We start from the raw sequence: 16,949 nt of genomic DNA on the forward strand, positions 1-16,949 counted from the left end.
ATCAGATTCCTCGCGTGAGAACGACGCATCGGGTCCAGTTGATTGTGATATTGGGTTACTTTATTTTTCCTTGCCTTTAATCCCTCAATCAGACAAACCAGTCAGCCTTTTCTTCAGGGACAGCTTGGATTTCAGGACTGGACTTAGACAGCTTTTAAAGAAAACAGCTAAAACACAGGTCTTCTGCATATTTTCCAAAAAGCAGAATAATGGTTTAGCATTGCATTGGGTGATTGCTCACTTTTTTTTTTCCAGGGAAACCCCTCTAACCACCCCTCTTGAGCTGAGGGTAGGATGCATTAACCTCTTTGTTTCCGAAAGGAAAGAAGGTGTATTCAATGACCGCAACAGGAAGAGAGACATTAACCTCTATTGTCAGTTAGCTTCCATTTTAAAGGGAATCAATAGTCGTTGAAGGATAGTCTTACAGTTTAAGTGTGTCTTAAAACAACAATCAGGTGCCCATATGAACAGTGAAAGAGGTTTTCCTCGCTGTAATTGTGCCTCTTGTTCATACTGGCTATTAAGAGATCCCCTTCAAATGTGTTTTCGATGTAAGCGATGGGGGACAAAATCCACATTTTGTGCAAAAATGTATTTAAAAGTTGATGTGAAGCTTATATTCAGCTTCAGCAGTCTGAGTTAGTCATATCAAGTGGATATCTGACACATTTACAGTCTTTTTAGCATCGAATTCCCTCTTTGTGTTTCCTCAGTGTTTCCCTGTTGAGCTGCGGTGGAAGTATAGCAACATAACGAGGGACTTTTGCACTAAAAAGACTGTAACATTGAAAGATATCTACTTGAATTGACTCATTTGGACGACTGAAGTTTCATATTAGCTTCAGATAAACTTTTAAATACATTTTTGTACAGGACAGTGGAGTTTACCCTCCTATCACTTACATTTTTATTACAGTGTGTTGCCTATGAGGTTATATCTATCCAATGAAGTGCGCAGACACAATCCTGCCCAGAGGAGACTGCAGAGACTTCGGGGGGAACATGCAGCGTGAGGGCAGACAAGAGGAGGGAGTCTGCTGGCGGTTACATAATGTCTTGTGGGAGCACATATCTCAGAGGAGGGATGATATGGGAGCAGGAAGGCTGGAACAAAAACATTATATGTGCCATCATGCCCACAGATACGCCACAGATAACAATACAAGTTGGCACTGGAGCCGCTGAATGGATCCACACAGACCACATGATCACAATGGGTTTAGCCTGATACCTGCTCTGCATCCTGGTGTTATAATGTCAGCTGATGACGCTGTTTGAATACAATCAGGACAGTGTCCTTACATGAACTGTGGAGATAACACTTCATGTGTGGCATAGGGAATAATACACGAGGCTAACGGCGGGGGTTACAACTCTTTTAATGGCAACATAAATTAGACTTGTCCCCCAACGGTTTTTATCTTGTACACAAGGAGCACAAAGCAGCTACAGAGTGTAACAGGACCGATAATTACAGAAGCAGAATAATACAATATGTGCTACAGGCAAAAATGCATAAATGTAGAGCATCTTACTTCCTGAATATGATCAGATTTGACAAGACAAACAAGTTTTTTTTTCTTTGATGCAAGCTGAGATGGATACATGATTTATATAGTGTGCAGTTTGTTTACACAGTTCTGAATCACACTCCCCCCAGTTTAGATCCATTCACAGTGAGCATTAGAGCTGCCGTCTCTCCCATATCCGTGTGTAGAGGTCAAAACATTACAAAGTCCTCTGAAATTATGAAATTATACTGGTTGAAACATTATCTTTGACTGCCATGAGTTCATTACTCCTCATAAACACCATGAGTTGATGATTCACTGTTTAAACTGAAATACACTGTAATTTAGCATTTATAAGCAGCATATTAACAATTAATAAATGGTTTATAACAAGCTACACTGGATCTGTAAGCAAATATACGGACATTTTTAAGTGTTTATCAATGTATTTGTCAACAACTATAACTACATATAATATATAAACAAAATAATGTAGGATTGACAATATAATTTAAAACAGCTGTATAAAAATATTAAGTATTTATAAATTACGAATTATTGTTAAATTACTATATTGTATTTATTTATTTATTTAGACGCTTTGGTCACTGTCCATGAAAACTGAGCAAACTTCATCTGCTGATGAAGGTCATGAGATGCGGCTGAAAGCACCCGAGAGAAATCTAGTAAGTAGACCTTGAGTTAAACCTTTTTTTTTTTAAAATCAAATTACTATATCTGAGGTCAAGAATGAACTTTACTTTAAGTCCACTTATTAAGTATTTATAAGCAGTATACAAACATTTAATATTTACTGTATAAATATAATGTAGTTATAATGACATTTTAAGTGTTTATTAGTAATTGTAAGAATTACAACGTATTTTACATTATTACAACTGTATTTAACTATATTGTCGTTCATTACTAACCTTTTAATTTATGGGTGTGCGCAAGAGGATTATAGAGTTGTTGAAAAATACATTAATAAACACTTATATCTGCTTATAACAACATTATAGCGTGTTATAAACCATTTATTAACTGTTTTTATTATAAATGATTATAAAAGCTAAATAAGGGGATTTAAAGTATTCAACATGTCGACATGACTGTGTGTAAACGTTTTATAACACTGCAATGATTTGTTCATGCATGTAATCATATATCATTAAATATGATTACAGCTGTGCTATATTGTGTAATCAATCATTTATTATATCCCAGTACCAAACACTTAAAATCACCTGTATTCACTAATAAACACTTAAAAATGTCCTTATATCTGCTTATAACGACATTATAGTCTGTTATAAACAGTTTATTTTATTAAGTGCTTATATACTGCTTATTAATGCTAAATAGGGGGACTTAAAGTTAAGTATTTCACAAAATGTATTATGATGTGAGAGTTAATGCTGTGTATCATTTTGAACTTATTTCAGCCCATATTGGCAAAAACCTTTTCAGTTTTCTGTTAAAGCTGATCTCTAAACTTATCTACAGAATGTTTATCTTAGATAATTTAGTGTTGTTTGCCTTTGTTCAAGGACACATCAATGGTGGGTAGTGAGGGAGGGAAAAAATGCTCAAGTAGAATCTTTTATTACAGTATTTTAATACTGTATCGTGTGCGTTTCATGTCAAACATGCTTAATCAATACAAAACTAAGTTGTAGTTCGTTGAAAATTGATTGCCAGATAATTGGCAAGTCTAAATGTAACTATAACTCTGAAATGGTCAGATGTGGAACATCTGGCTCACAGTTCTTTCCAACAAAGTTTGGGAAAAGATTAGTTCCTACATTTCAGTCTCTTTAGTTTCACAGCTGAATATATCCAAACGTCTTTGGAGACAAAAGCAAAACCAACCTGATTAAAGCTGAAAACAACAAACTCCCTTTGGTTGGGTTCAGAGGAAGAAGGAGGAGGAGGAGGAGGAGGAGGAGGAGGAGGAGGAGGAGAAGGAGGAGGAGGAGGAGAAGAAGAAGAAGCTGCGTTTACTTTGATCAAACACTAAACAGCAAACATTTGCTTTGCTTTTAAAGTCAAATATATGATTGAATGATACTACAGAGTCCATGGCTTGATGTGTATAGACGATTAATCGATTAGTCGATTGGCAGAAAATTGATCGGCGGCTATTTTGACAATAGATTAATTGTTTTGAGTCTAAAATCTCTGATTCCAGCTTCTCAAATGTGAATATTTTCTGGTTTGTTTAATCTTCTATGATAGTAAACTAAATATCTTTAAGTCATTTTATAGACCAAACGACTAATCAATTAATCGATAATGAAAACAATCGTTAGTTGCAGCTCTAGATGTATCCTCTAAATGCCGCTCAAAGAACACACTGATATAAACTGCACATAAACTGGATATAAATGGATATTAAAAGAAGCAGAGATACTTGTAAGAAGTTGAGAAAGTGTTTCACAGATTCACAGGAAGAGTTAAACTGATATGAAATGTTTCTAAATGAAGAGTAGTTGTACATTTAATTTATTCCTCACAGTTTATGTGATACAGGAGAACTGAAGTCAAGATTTCTCTACGTGCAATAAATCCTGTTGTTTCCAGCTTCCTCCGTTCTGCCGACAGCATACTTCAACATCGTCGGTTACTTGCAGCATATATATGTAAATGTGTTTTAAGCTAATTATTGGAAAAGGTTGCTTGATAAATATTTGAAGATTTAAACCTGCGTTATCAGCAAAAGACTGTAAAGACTTTTTTTTTTTTGGTTTGAAATGAGAAGGTTAATAATTCTCTGTGAGCCACAGCAGACACTACATGTATAAAATATAATGATCCTTGGATATTGTTTGTGTGGAGGCAGATCTGGAGGAATAATCTCAGAAGTGCTTCAGTCAGTCCAGAATCCGAGCGCGGCTACGGGCCGGCGTTTTGGGAAAGGTTGATGCTCCCAGTAGGAAGGGAAGGGAAGACGAACGGGTCGATAACGCCATTCAGGGGAACTTTGGGGATCTGTGGAAGAAAAGAAGAGAAAAGCTGTGATTATCTGATCGTTACGCTGAAAAGAAAGTCTCAGACTTGCAAATTAAATTCTTCTGGAAACTCACTTTTATTATAAAACTTTCTTATAATATTTATTTATTTTTTTACTGATGTTTGTTTTTAATGTCATATATGTGGGGATGTGTGTGTGTGTGTATCTGTCCTTGACTGCCCTGTAAAGCACTTTGTAATTGCTGGTGTTGATAAGGGCTTTATAAATAAACTTTATTGTTATTATTATAAAAGAGAAGTGTTTGGTCAGGCTCAATTGTGGGAAGTTAGGCCAGTTTTTGACATCTAAGGAGGAGAAATCAGGTCTGGAACTATAATAAACTAGAACTATAATAACTTCAAACCTGTTATGTATAATTTAAAATCTGGATTTTTATATAAATTGATGCATTAAACGATAACACGTTGGACTCATGATGGACAGTTTAAAGAAAAGATCAAAACTGATCCAGTAAAATCAGAGATATTCCACGCATTCTACTACCTTGTCAAAACCTGGCGCCTACATTACCCACAATGCAACTCAACCAACAGCAGCTCAGTCAGAGATTCAGGTGTGTTATGCTAGTAGCTGCTAATGTAGCCTGGAGCTGCAGAGGTCTGCTAACCTCACTCCTTTCTACCTCCACACCCTCAGATCTGTTTCATTTTCAAACTCGTGGTCTTCAACCCTGACCAACGCCGACTCAAGTGACATCACGCTGACTCAAGTGACATCACTTGATGTGGGAATAAACATCAAAATCACCAACAGCTCGAAGCTTGAAGGTCAGAAATAGTGACTGTCAGAGCAAACAATGTCAAGATCTGTCAGTAATTTATGAATTTTGTTGTAAACATGTAGGTCTGTAAATCTGACAATAATTCAAAATGGTTTTCTTTAGTTTTTGACTTTTTGTAGTGTTGTTTAAAAAATGTACACACAGCATTCTGGATCCGGCTTATATGACTCCGTTGTCTTGTAAGACCATAAAGGCTGGTTGTGTCGTATGTGGGGGGGACCCAAAAATACCCAGAAGCCATTGATCGCTCAGCAGTCAGGTGCAGTTATTGGATTTGCTGCTGGGTAGCGTCTGACTGCAGCTCAGTGAAACTAAAATTAGGAGAAGATTCACCACCGTGGATCAATTTTACTGTTGTGACCTGAGTCAATGTCGGATAAATTCAGCAACTATGGAGTGATATGTGGTTCCCAATTAGAACAATTAAAGATTTTGAATGAATGAAGTTTTTATTAGTGTCTCGCATATGAACGGGACCCCGAAAATCACGGAAATATTAAAAAACCGTCATTATAAATCTTTCAGTAGCACCTTTCTAAACCATTTCCTGTCCTCATCTTTCATCACCTTGTCCAGAGCCGCCCCAGTAGGTCTATCTGTCTACCAGTTTACTACCTGACACATCCACTTGCTTAGGTTGCTTAGGTTGCTTAGGCATGTGGAGTGAGATGGTTAGGGTAAGAATATCAGGAGGGTGTGTTGTGTAAGTCTGCAGGACTCTTCTACGGTGGTGAATCTTGTCGTTTTCAGTCCTAGTATTAGTTTCACCGAGCTGCAGGCAGATGCTACCTAGCAGCAAATCCAATAACAACGCCCAGCGCTATCGATGGCTTGCAGGAATTTTTGGGTCCCCCCCCTCATAAATAATGGTTTTTCCAAGACAAATCAGAACCATGTGAACAAAGATTTGGGAAGTACTTGTTTGAGTAATCCTGTAATCTGAGCCAGGCCTGAGTTAATGATTACATGCTCAGTCGTTGGACAGACATTCAGTCCCTTTATTTTCCCCCCAAATGACCTCAAAATACTTAAAACGTGATTAGTTCTAACTGCAGTCGTGTCTTACCTGAGCTTCACCGCTCCAACAGAAGAACGACGACTGTATCGACCCATTCTCAGGAGGATAATTTGAGTCGTCTCCGCTCAGATGACCCAGACTGATGTTGCCCACATCTGTGCAGGCTGCCATGTGAGTTTTGGGACCGGAGGACTGCATCACGCCGCCCTGGTTAGGAGCGGCGGGCCAGATGCCTCCGATGAAGGGAGAGTTTGTGTTTGGCCCTGTGACATGTGCGCATCCTCTGGAGCCTGCGGGTCCCAGGAGAGGACCGTTTCGTCGGGGAGGAGGGACAGTAGCGGGGTTCGGTATGTGACCGTCTCTTTTTTCATACATGCAGCTGCCGGATAATCGCTGCGTTTGCGGGCTGCGCTGGAAGGACTGAGCTGCTGAGTTCACACCGCCTGGCGTGTGTGAGGAATGTGTGAGTGTGTGATGGTGAAAACCTTGCGGCAGCTGCTGCTGCTGCTGCTGCTGTTGTTGCCACGTGGCCACACCAGAAGACTGCGGATCCACGTGAGTCTGCTGTGAAGCTGCTGTGTGGTTTAGCGTATATTGTGCACTCTGGTAGTGGGAGTTTTGTGTAAACGGCGGCCATGACTGATCTGTCGCTTCAGGCTGTGAATGAGCAGAGCGGCAGGATTGTGTAGAAGTCATTTGGGTGCCACGGTGGTGAGCGCCGCTGCTGTTTGGAGGCCACAGCGGAGAGGTGAGTCCCTGCTGTGTGTTACGACACTGTGCAGGCGCCGCCCGTTCAGAAACACCTTTCAGTCCAGCTGAATGAGTCTGCTGCGTGAATCCGCTCCCGTTAGATTTCCTGTCCGTCGTTTTCTGCCTCTGATGCTCGTGGTTTGAAAATGCAGACGCAGGATGCTGCACTTGAATCTGAGTTTCGGCGACGTGAGGCCCGTTCTGATCCGAACCCTGCACATACCCACCTGTCTCTCTCCTCAGAGCCTCCTCCACGTACGAGAACACGTCGTTGGCCAGGATGTGATTCAGTTCCCTCGAGGCATCTTCTCTTTCTTTGTTCATCCTGGCGAGGGTGTTCTCCCAGTCCCTCTGCTCCGTCTCCTCCACCTCAAGGCCCTCTATCCCTCCATCCCCCATATCTCCCAAGATCTCCTCCAGCGAGTCGATCATGGCTTGTGACGTGAGGTCGCCCATGCTGGACCTCTTCTGCGAAGCCTGGAGCTGGCCCGGCACGCTCAGCAGAGCATGGCTGTCCAGGAAGGCTTGTTCAAAGAGCTGCTGGTCGAAATCAGGGTCGTCTGTTTGGGAGAAGATGGGCAGCTGGGGGCTGGTTGTCTGCGGCTGGGTGTAAAGAGAGTGGTCCTGCCGGCGTAGCGATCCCAGGAGAGAGGTGGGGTCCAGAGGTCTCTCCGTTGTGGGCTCCGTGGTGTCCAGAGAACTGGGACCAGGAGGACCGGGGATGGAGAAGGCATCCAGAGAGAAGTCATAGAGGACACCTTCACCTGTAGTGAGGTTGAAGGGGAGCTGCTGTCTCCTCTGGCGCAGGTGTTCCTCTCCTTCCTCATTTCTGCGGGAAAGAGTAGACAACCAACGATGGAAATTAGACGCCATTTAAATAAAAAATGTAACGTATAGTAATAATAAAAAGTAGTTGTAACACATTTAAGTGCTTTACACTAAAGTTACAATGAAAACAAAGATACAGAAATAAAATCAACATGGCAGAAACGAGCAAAAAAAATAAAAATCTAAAATCTGCAGCATATAAAACATAATAAAATGTCCATATCTCACTTTTTTCTTACTTTTTTTTGTAAATCTGCACATTTTGTTACCTCTCAAGTTGATCTATTTATCTTTTCTTTCAAACTTCATCTATTCATCTTGTATTTACTGTTAATACCGAGATGTTACATCCAGTCATGTGACCATCATCGACACTAACAGCTTCATCACTTTTAGTCGTTTGCTGCTTGAATTTTGTTTTTGTTTACTTAGATTTAGTTTCTGTTTATGTTGCTTATTATCTCCTGGTTGTAAAACAGGTGAATCTCCCTCTGGATAAATGATTTGTGACTCTGGTTTCTGTGCTGTGATGTTTCCAAAAACTTGACAAAAGTTTTGAAAACCACGATTATGGCAAAATATCAAAAAGTAACACATAAGAGAGTTTAGAAAGCTTAAAAATGCTTCAATACATGAACAGATCGAGCTTTAGATCCCCTCCAGATATGTTTTAACATATATAAAAGACACTCTGCTTGGAATAAAACTTTGTTTCTGATGCTTTTTTCCACAAAAAACTTTCCTTCTGTCGAGTATATACTATGATGTAGAGCTGCAACGATTTGTCGACAGAAAATTAATCTGAAACATCTATTTTCATTATTGATTAATCGTTTTAGTTACTTTTCAAGCCAAAATGCCAAAACATTCACTGGTTCCAGCGGCTCAAATATAACTATTGATGTTTATTTTTTCTGGTATCACAGTAAACTGAATATCTTTTGGTTTTGAAATGTTGATTGAATGAATCATGACACTTGAACTAAATGGACTTTGGGGAAATATAACAAAATAGTTCAGCGAACTGATAAAAATTCTTAAAATTAAAAGTTTAACAGCTGCACACAAGATGTCTCCTCCTTCACTGTAAAGTTTATTCTCAGTGTTCAAGTTTCCACATCACACTTGTGTGTAAGTTGAATACTGGACCACGATCGGCTCCAAACTAGACGTGACGTCACAAATCCTGCTCGTAGGTTTCACGTGTTAAACTGAGATTTAAGGTGAAAAACGGAGAAACTTTCCTCCTGCAGCGGATGAACAGAAAACACATTTTTGACGCTTACGTGAGGGCTTTCTGGCGAGCGATGATGAAGTCTGGTCTCCCTCCCTTGAAGACGATCCTGGCGGAGGCCTGAACCCACAACCAGTGTCCCGTTTTGGTCAGAAGCCTGAAGAAGGTGAAGCCGCTGTCTCCGGTTTTAATCACTGAGGGACAGAACAGGCTGACGTCAGAAAACTACATCCACTGTGGTGACATAAAGTTCAGGACGAGTGTATAATCGACACAAAAAAAACTACACTTGTCGGATAACTCACTCCTGAGGTGGTTGTCAGCGCAGTACATCATGTCAGCAGCGTGGATGAACTGGTAGCCAGATCCTGTTGTGACCAACTCCATCTCTGAATAACCCAAAACCAGCTTCCCTCTGAAAATTAAAGAAGAAACACAAGGGAATAATGTAACAGGAGGGTAATTTACATGTTTATATAGTTCCAACCCATTTTAGACTCACTGACAGTGAACGCATCACCAGTCTAGAAAGAAATGCGAAGCCCCACCTGGTGTCTATGCCCATGGGAGCAAAGTCCATTCTGTGTTTAGTCTGGAAGATGAGGGTCTTGGTTCGGATCTCCATGACTGACGGCGGCTGCACAGGAGTGGCGATGGTGAACAGAGCCAGCTGTGGAGGAGCCACGGTCCCATCAGCTCCTGGATTCTCCTGCAAATGCAGATACTTCAGACGCCCGCTGAAGTTTAGAGCCTGGAGCAGAGGAGGAGACACGGTTACGTTTAGGCAGGTAGGTACATTCATAAATATGATGATGACACTGTTCTATGTGTGAAAGGGAGTTTTAGTTAAGCCAGCATCAAAACTCCAGGGATGATAATCTCTGCCTGTTGGTCGTCCAAACTGAAATATCTCAAAAACTATTATATAGATGGTCATGAAATTTGGTCATGTCCCCGTCAGGATGAAGTGTTCCTATTAAACATACATGAGGGGGACAAAATATTAGGAACACATCAATATAAAACATACAATATAATGAACATAAAGTAGAATTATCACCTTTCTGACAATGTCAACAATAACTGAAAATGTATAATCTTAATAAGAGTAGATTTCATGGCAGAGCTGTTGTATCAGACTGCATTAGATTGCACAGGTGTTCCTAATAAAGTGAGTGTATGTACAAACTTGATTAAATATGTAAATGTTTGTCTTATGTACAAGATTATTTATGGTTTGACCTCTCCTCCGCTCAGACAGTTTGCTGCATATGGGTTCACAAGAGGTGCAGCGAGAGGGGATTGCATCATCCCACTCAGAAAAAAAAGTACTTTCAGTCAGTCTCCATTCTCCGTTAGAGAACTGGACACATATAGTTCATTTAGAGCTCATTTAAAGAAATGGTGTAATTAGTACTCAGCTCTGTCAGCACTAAGACTTAAGCAAGTGAAACACCAAACCGACATCAAAGAACTAGCGGCGATGAAAGCCAACTGCTCACGCCGCCCCGTGTCGGTTGCATTTGAACACACTACAGAGACTACATCCGACGGCCGACTAGCACGTACGTTCTGCGCCTGCGTGAACTCAAAAAAAGGAAACCGGAAGACCTAGGAATCCATCAGAAACAAAGTAGCGGTTGCCTAGCATTTTCACACCACTCTCGCTCGCCGCAGACGGTTTCGTTTAGCTACTAAAATGTCTGATAAGTTGTAAACTGCGCTGGCATCGTCAGCCCTTTGGTCTTCTGCTTGTGGAAGAAGAAAGGAAGAGGCGGAGAGGAAAAATAAGGAGAAACCGCACTAAATGGGTGAAATCGTGGATATTACAGCGACAGGCTCAAGGGGATTTCCCGAACCTGCGTTGAGAGCTGGAGACAAATGAAACCCCCGATTTTAAACATTTCGCTCGGCTCTTTCCTGACCTTTCTATCCTCAGTCTGTCTGTGCTGAACTTCCCTCGCTGTCTACCGTCACCTGTCGCTATCTCGCTACCGCCTCCATGTACCTGCATGCATGTCTTATTGTGGTTTTTGCTTTTATTGTGTCAGACTAATTTATGTATTTTACATAAACTGTGCTTTTTGTGTCTGTGCTTCTGCTTTGCATGTGTCTAACAACGCAGCTCAATGTTGTCTTATTCAATCTACTTTTCTATTAACATTAATATCTTCATGTTTTTATTGTCTTGCATATCTTGTATCATGTTTTAAAGATGTCCTGAATGATGTTTTTTATTAATATTATATATGTTCTTCTTTCTTCATTGTATTAATTGTTCTGCATGCTTATTAATGACCTCAGTAACTGTTTTTAGGGAGAGTCTGTAACATCTGTCCAGGGACTACAGATGGAAAATAGTCTCTTGGCTAACTGTTACATAAACAAACATCCCTTTTCAGTTTAGAATATATTTTACAATGTAATATTTTTATTGTAAATGTATATCTTAGATTATTTACGATAACTCAACACAAAGGCCAAATCCGTGCAAACCGTCTTCGCACTAAACCGTACCGATACTGTAGACTCTTCATCTTGTTGAACAAACTCTTTGATTTACCATGAATCCAGAGGTGTTGTCCAGGAGGCAGCGAAGGCGGCAGCAGAAACTTCTCTCCAGGAAAGAGGAGTTCTCTGGAGGGATGTACTGAGGCAAGAGACTCTCAGAGCTGCTGGCGGCTTTAATGCCAGACTGCATATCTGCCAAGAAACAACATGTTTCTATATTAAAACATCTGCCTTCTGGGTTCATCAGCATCTGATATCCTGACAGACCAAATAAGATTATACGTGATGGTTACGTCTCCTGGTTTCATCTTTTTATTATATTTGTTAAAGGGTAGGTTCAACAACAGTCAGGTGTCCATAGTAACAGTGAAAGAGGTTTTCCTCGCTGTAATCATTCCTCCTGTTCATACTGGATATTAAAACATCCTTCAAAGTGATGGAGGCCAAAATCCACAGTGTGTCCACACAGTCATTTAAAAGTCTCTGTGAAGCTTCTATTCAGCTTCAGCAGTCTGAGTTAGTCATATCAAGTGGATATCTGACACATTGACAGTCTTTTTAGCATCAAATTCCCTCTTTGTGTTTCCTCAGACAGTGTTTCCCTGTTGAGCTGCAGGTGGAAGTATAGTAACAAAAAGAGGGACTTTGGCACTAAAAAGACTGTAACGTTGAAAGATATCTACTTGATTTGACTCATTTGGACGCTGAAGCTTCATATTAGTTTCAGATAAACATTATGAAGGGATCTTCTAATGGTCAGTATGAACAGGAGGAACGATTACAGCAAGAAAAACATGTTTCACTGTTCATTTGGGCTCCTGACTGTTGTTTTAAGACAGACAAAAAATTATGAACTAGTCCTTTATAAGCAGATATTGATCAATAGAATAATACCTTCTGCTCTCCTGTCTGAGTTGGTCTCACTGGGGTTGAGGGCAAAGTGAAGCTGACATTTGAACATCTCTCTGTCGTCCATGTGAACGAGGTCATACACGCTCTGATGGACGACGTCGGACTGACGACAGAGGAAGAGAGGAAGGTGATGAGTTCACATTTTATCTTAACTTCCTCTCAGAATAGTACACAGTAAGATATTTACACCATATGTTTGGCGTCACAGTGTTACCTGCTGGTATCCCAGGAAGTCCTGGATCGTCGAGGACGTGTAGAAGATCATGCCGTCAGTCGTCACGACCAACACGAAACCGTTCAGCGCCTGCGGAGATAACAGCGATACAGCATGTGAGGATAAGACGGATGAAACGACACACATGCACACTGACAAACAAACACAGCGTTTCCTGTACCTGAAGAAGAAGGTCTCCCTCTGAGAAACCAACTCCGTCCAGCGACACGGACTGTCCGTTTCTGCTGCCGTTTGAAGAGACGTGAGGAGCTGCTGACCTCGCGTTCCTCTGGAGCGCCGCTGCAACACAAACAACAACAAACGATTCAGCCGGAAAAACAACTCGCGCACACCACTTTGACGTTTTCATAATGTTTTTCTGTGTCAGAGATTGAACTTTAATGTCCGAAGCTGCCTGGAGGGGAAAAAAAAGAAGTGAAGTTAAGAAGGACAGAAAAATGAAAAATATTGGTTTGCACAAAAATATGTAAACCAAAGTAAATGAAGGGAAGAGAGACATGATGTCCCTGCTGATCTAAAAAGAGCCTTGCAAGTGTTTTCACAGGGTGTTTGGTTTAGTATATTACATAAAATGTGCTCTAATCTGTGTAGTTTAGCATCAAACATTTAAAGATAGGTTCATACAATAATAACATGCTAATATAAACACTGCAACTGGACTTTAAAATGCATTTTCACACAGAATTCATCTCACAGTTACAATGAAACTGTGTTGACGGTCACTTCAGGGTAGATATGGAAAGCAGGAATGATTACAGCAACTCTTTCACATGTGAGTGTTGTATTAAGACAGAACAGAAAAAACAGAAGCTGCTCTTTAACTTCGCTGTGGACGTATACTCATGATATCTTAATTCTTAAAAGCAAAAATAGCAAAATGAGCAACATTCATCTTCACCTCAACAACACAACCAGCATGTTTTACACTGAGGAGCACTGGTGCTCTATAAGTGTTATGATTGCAAACATCACCTTTTTTTCTCCAATCAGTTTCTTGTATGAACACATTTTTTTGTCAAACTTGTATAAAACATGTTTTAGGTTACAGAGAAATGTTTTTTTGTCCACTTGTCCAAAGCAGAAACAGTTTGTGATCATCATCTTTTAAGTTGAGTTTAAGTTCAGACTGGAAGACTACCATTTTATTTCTCACACATGCTCATTTATAATTTCCTTTGCTGTCATTATCTGAAGCTGTCAGCTGACTGATCAGCTGGTCACATGTATGCCGTAGCGCAGCGACACAACTTCACTGTCAGCCGATCACTTTGCAGCTGTCTTTTTAAATATGTTTTTCTCTCTCTGCCTTTCTGCTCCCCATCACCACCCGGTCTTCACAGATTCATCACTTCATCACCTCATCAGCCTTTTTAGTCTCATTGACGTCATCAGTCGCCGCCACCAGTGTCCCTCGATTATAAAACCTCCCTGTCGAGTCTAAGAACCAAAGACTTTTGACAAGCTTCAATTATCAATATCATCTGTTCAATAAACAATTAGCTTCATTCACTTGTTTCTCCTGATTGAACTTATTTCCACATCCAGCAGTTACGGAGCAACATTATCATTCATTTGGAGTCGTGTTTCTGTCCACCTGGTGAATGTAAGTCCAATATTCACTCTCTTTTAGCTCTGTTTTTGGTCTCCACCAACTCCTGAGGGAAATATCTGGCTCTTTAGCTGCTAAATGCTCCACTATGTTCACCAGCTAGTCTACTTTCTCTGAAAACAGCTGCCTGCTGCGACCTAAAACGACACTATGAGAGCGCTGAGAGTGAACCAAAACAGTAAAGCTGCAGCCGAGCCACATCAACACACTGTCAGCGCAAACATAGTTATTATAAAGAAAATATTTATTATAGCTGCTTTAAGATGTGAAATCAAGTTTAACTCATTAATAGTTGCCAGTTTTATTCATAACTGGTTTTTAGTTTCCTAAACTGCATTCAGTGTTTCTGCACTTCAGCTTTTTCCTTTCTGTGCTGTTTATTTAATTACATACTAATATAGTAATTAATATTCACTATTAAAAAGACATCTTTGTCTATTCAACGGCCACAAAAACACGTCTTTGAGACTTTCACTTTCAAACAGATTTTGACTTCTCAGCGTCACCAAAAATGAAAAAAGACGACTCCCTACATGTTGTGACTCTGAGCAGCAACAAACATCCGTCTTACTACAACACTCACACTGCATGTGGCTTTGCTTTGCTGCATCCCAGCTAATGTTTCACTGGTTTATTTGTGAAACACATAAAATATCAGTGACGTCCTTCAAGCCAAATGCAGGCGACAGATCAACAGGAGACAACACAACACCAGAGAGCAAGTAAACACATCCGCATAGTATGTATATACAGTATTTGTGGTAGAAAAGAATCAAGTAGCACAAATTATTGGAGATGTTTAAGGCTGCAGCTAACGATTATTTACATTATTTATTATTTTCTCAATTTTATTTGTCTGTAAAATGTCAGAAAAGTGATAAATGTTTGAATGGTTTGAATTTCTAAAAGCTCCTGGAGACATTTTCAAATGTTTTTGTCCAAAATTCAAAGATATTCAGTTTACTGTTACTGTTTGACAGCAGTTCAGCTTAAAAACAAAGATCTGAATGTATAACAGAAATGTTATATGTTGAAATATTGATGCATTCTTCAATCGATGTCTCTGGAAGATATGTTGCATCTTTTGTCCTGAAAGATGTGTACAAAAACACAAACTGTTGCAACGCGGTGCTGGAAATTAGGCTCGGACACGTCCTCAGAATGGACCAGGACCGCGTTCCTAAAGCAGCCTTGAGATGGACTCCATCTGGAACGAGGAAACAACGGAGGCCAAAAACAACCTGGCGGAGAAACTGCAACCTTGGAACTGAAAACGGCGAATCTGACAACACGCTGCGAAGGACAGGACCAGCCTGATGTCCCACAGGGTACGAAGACGATTAAATAAGTAAGTAAGTCATGTTTGACACAGAAAAGCTTCAAATACTCACATTCGAGAAGCTACAAACAGCAAATTTTTGGTATTTTTTGACTAAAACAACTCGATCGATTGTCAAAATATTCTTGGTCTGTCCAACAAACAGTCCAAAACCATCACAATAGACAAAGAAAACCATAAAATCCTCACATTTTAAAAGCTGCAGCCAGCAAATTTTTGGGCATTTTCTGCTTTAAAAAGTAACTAAAACATCTAAACGATTATCAAAATTGTTGCCGGTTAATTTTCTCTCAACCGTCTAATCGGTTAATCGTTGCGGCTCTACGGACGTTATGAAGCAATCAACCCCAAATTAGTCAGTACAATTAACTAGAAAAAAGTGAATTAAATACTTTCAAATCAGCTCCTGTGGTTTTTTATTTGACTCCAACAGGACAGAAGAGCATTTTTCCTCTGTGTTAAAAAAGTAATTTTTAGATGTATTTTGTGTAATCTAATCTGTGATCACTGGCATTTAGTCAGCTAAGCAATACCTCCTTTCCTTTCCTTACAGTAATGACTCTATGGCACGCTAACAAACTTCCCTTCCCTCCCCGTACTCCTCCTCTCACCGCTCTCCCTCCCCCTTTTTAAAACAAACCTACTGGGTCTGCCTCTCGTCGCCCCCCCCCCCCCCCCCACCCTCCCCACCTCCTCCCTCCCCAACAAACCCAGGAATTTGCCTTGACATCTTGGTCCAGAGCAGCTTTCTCCAACAGACGACTGAAAGAATCCCCGGTTTGTTGTTGCAGCATGAACTGTAACCACCACAAGGGACCTGCTCAGATTGGTGTAATATATCATCATGTCGCCGAGCGTTAAACTCAGTGTGACACTGAAAAAAAAAAAAAAAAAAAAAAATCGAGCGGCGTGCAACATACACGACCGATGTGAAAGGCTGAAACAAATGAGACAGTAGTGTTGAAAGGTCGGCTTTGTCTTTTTTTTTTTTTTTTTTTACGTTAAATTTACAGAACCTGAACCTGTAATCTGGCCTCCACTTCCATCCTTTCCTGCCTCCCTTCCTCTTCCTCTCCTCTCCTCTCTCCTCTGCTCTCTGGACTTTTTTTCGAGGAAGAGGGTTCACACGCAGAGTACAGCACAACTCGCCAAAAAGACACACGGCTGGTCGGTCGGTCTGGAGA

At 40.4% G+C, this 16,949-nt stretch overlaps 1 protein-coding gene across 1 annotated transcript in view; it reads right to left on the reverse strand.

Moving 5' to 3' along the window:
• Window positions 1–3,770: 3,770 nt before the first annotated feature.
• Window positions 3,771–16,949, reverse strand: part of LOC121885347 (aryl hydrocarbon receptor-like) — a 33,868-nt gene continuing 20,689 nt past the window's right edge. Inside the window, exons 4-12 of the mRNA XM_042394712.1 lie at window positions 12,978–13,096; window positions 12,797–12,886; window positions 12,565–12,685; window positions 11,723–11,862; window positions 9,708–9,910; window positions 9,465–9,574; window positions 9,212–9,353; window positions 6,396–7,926; window positions 3,771–4,505 (exon numbers count right to left, since the gene is read on the reverse strand). Coding sequence (XP_042250646.1) covers window positions 4,410–4,505; window positions 6,396–7,926; window positions 9,212–9,353; window positions 9,465–9,574; window positions 9,708–9,910; window positions 11,723–11,862; window positions 12,565–12,685; window positions 12,797–12,886; window positions 12,978–13,096 — 2,552 coding nt within the window. The 3' untranslated portion in view covers window positions 3,771–4,409. The remainder of the gene's footprint in view (window positions 4,506–6,395; window positions 7,927–9,211; window positions 9,354–9,464; window positions 9,575–9,707; window positions 9,911–11,722; window positions 11,863–12,564; window positions 12,686–12,796; window positions 12,887–12,977; window positions 13,097–16,949) is intronic.

This window comes from Thunnus maccoyii, chromosome 19 (genome assembly GCF_910596095.1).
Source record: "Thunnus maccoyii chromosome 19, fThuMac1.1, whole genome shotgun sequence".
Classification (NCBI taxonomy): Eukaryota; Metazoa; Chordata; class Actinopteri; order Scombriformes; family Scombridae; genus Thunnus; species Thunnus maccoyii.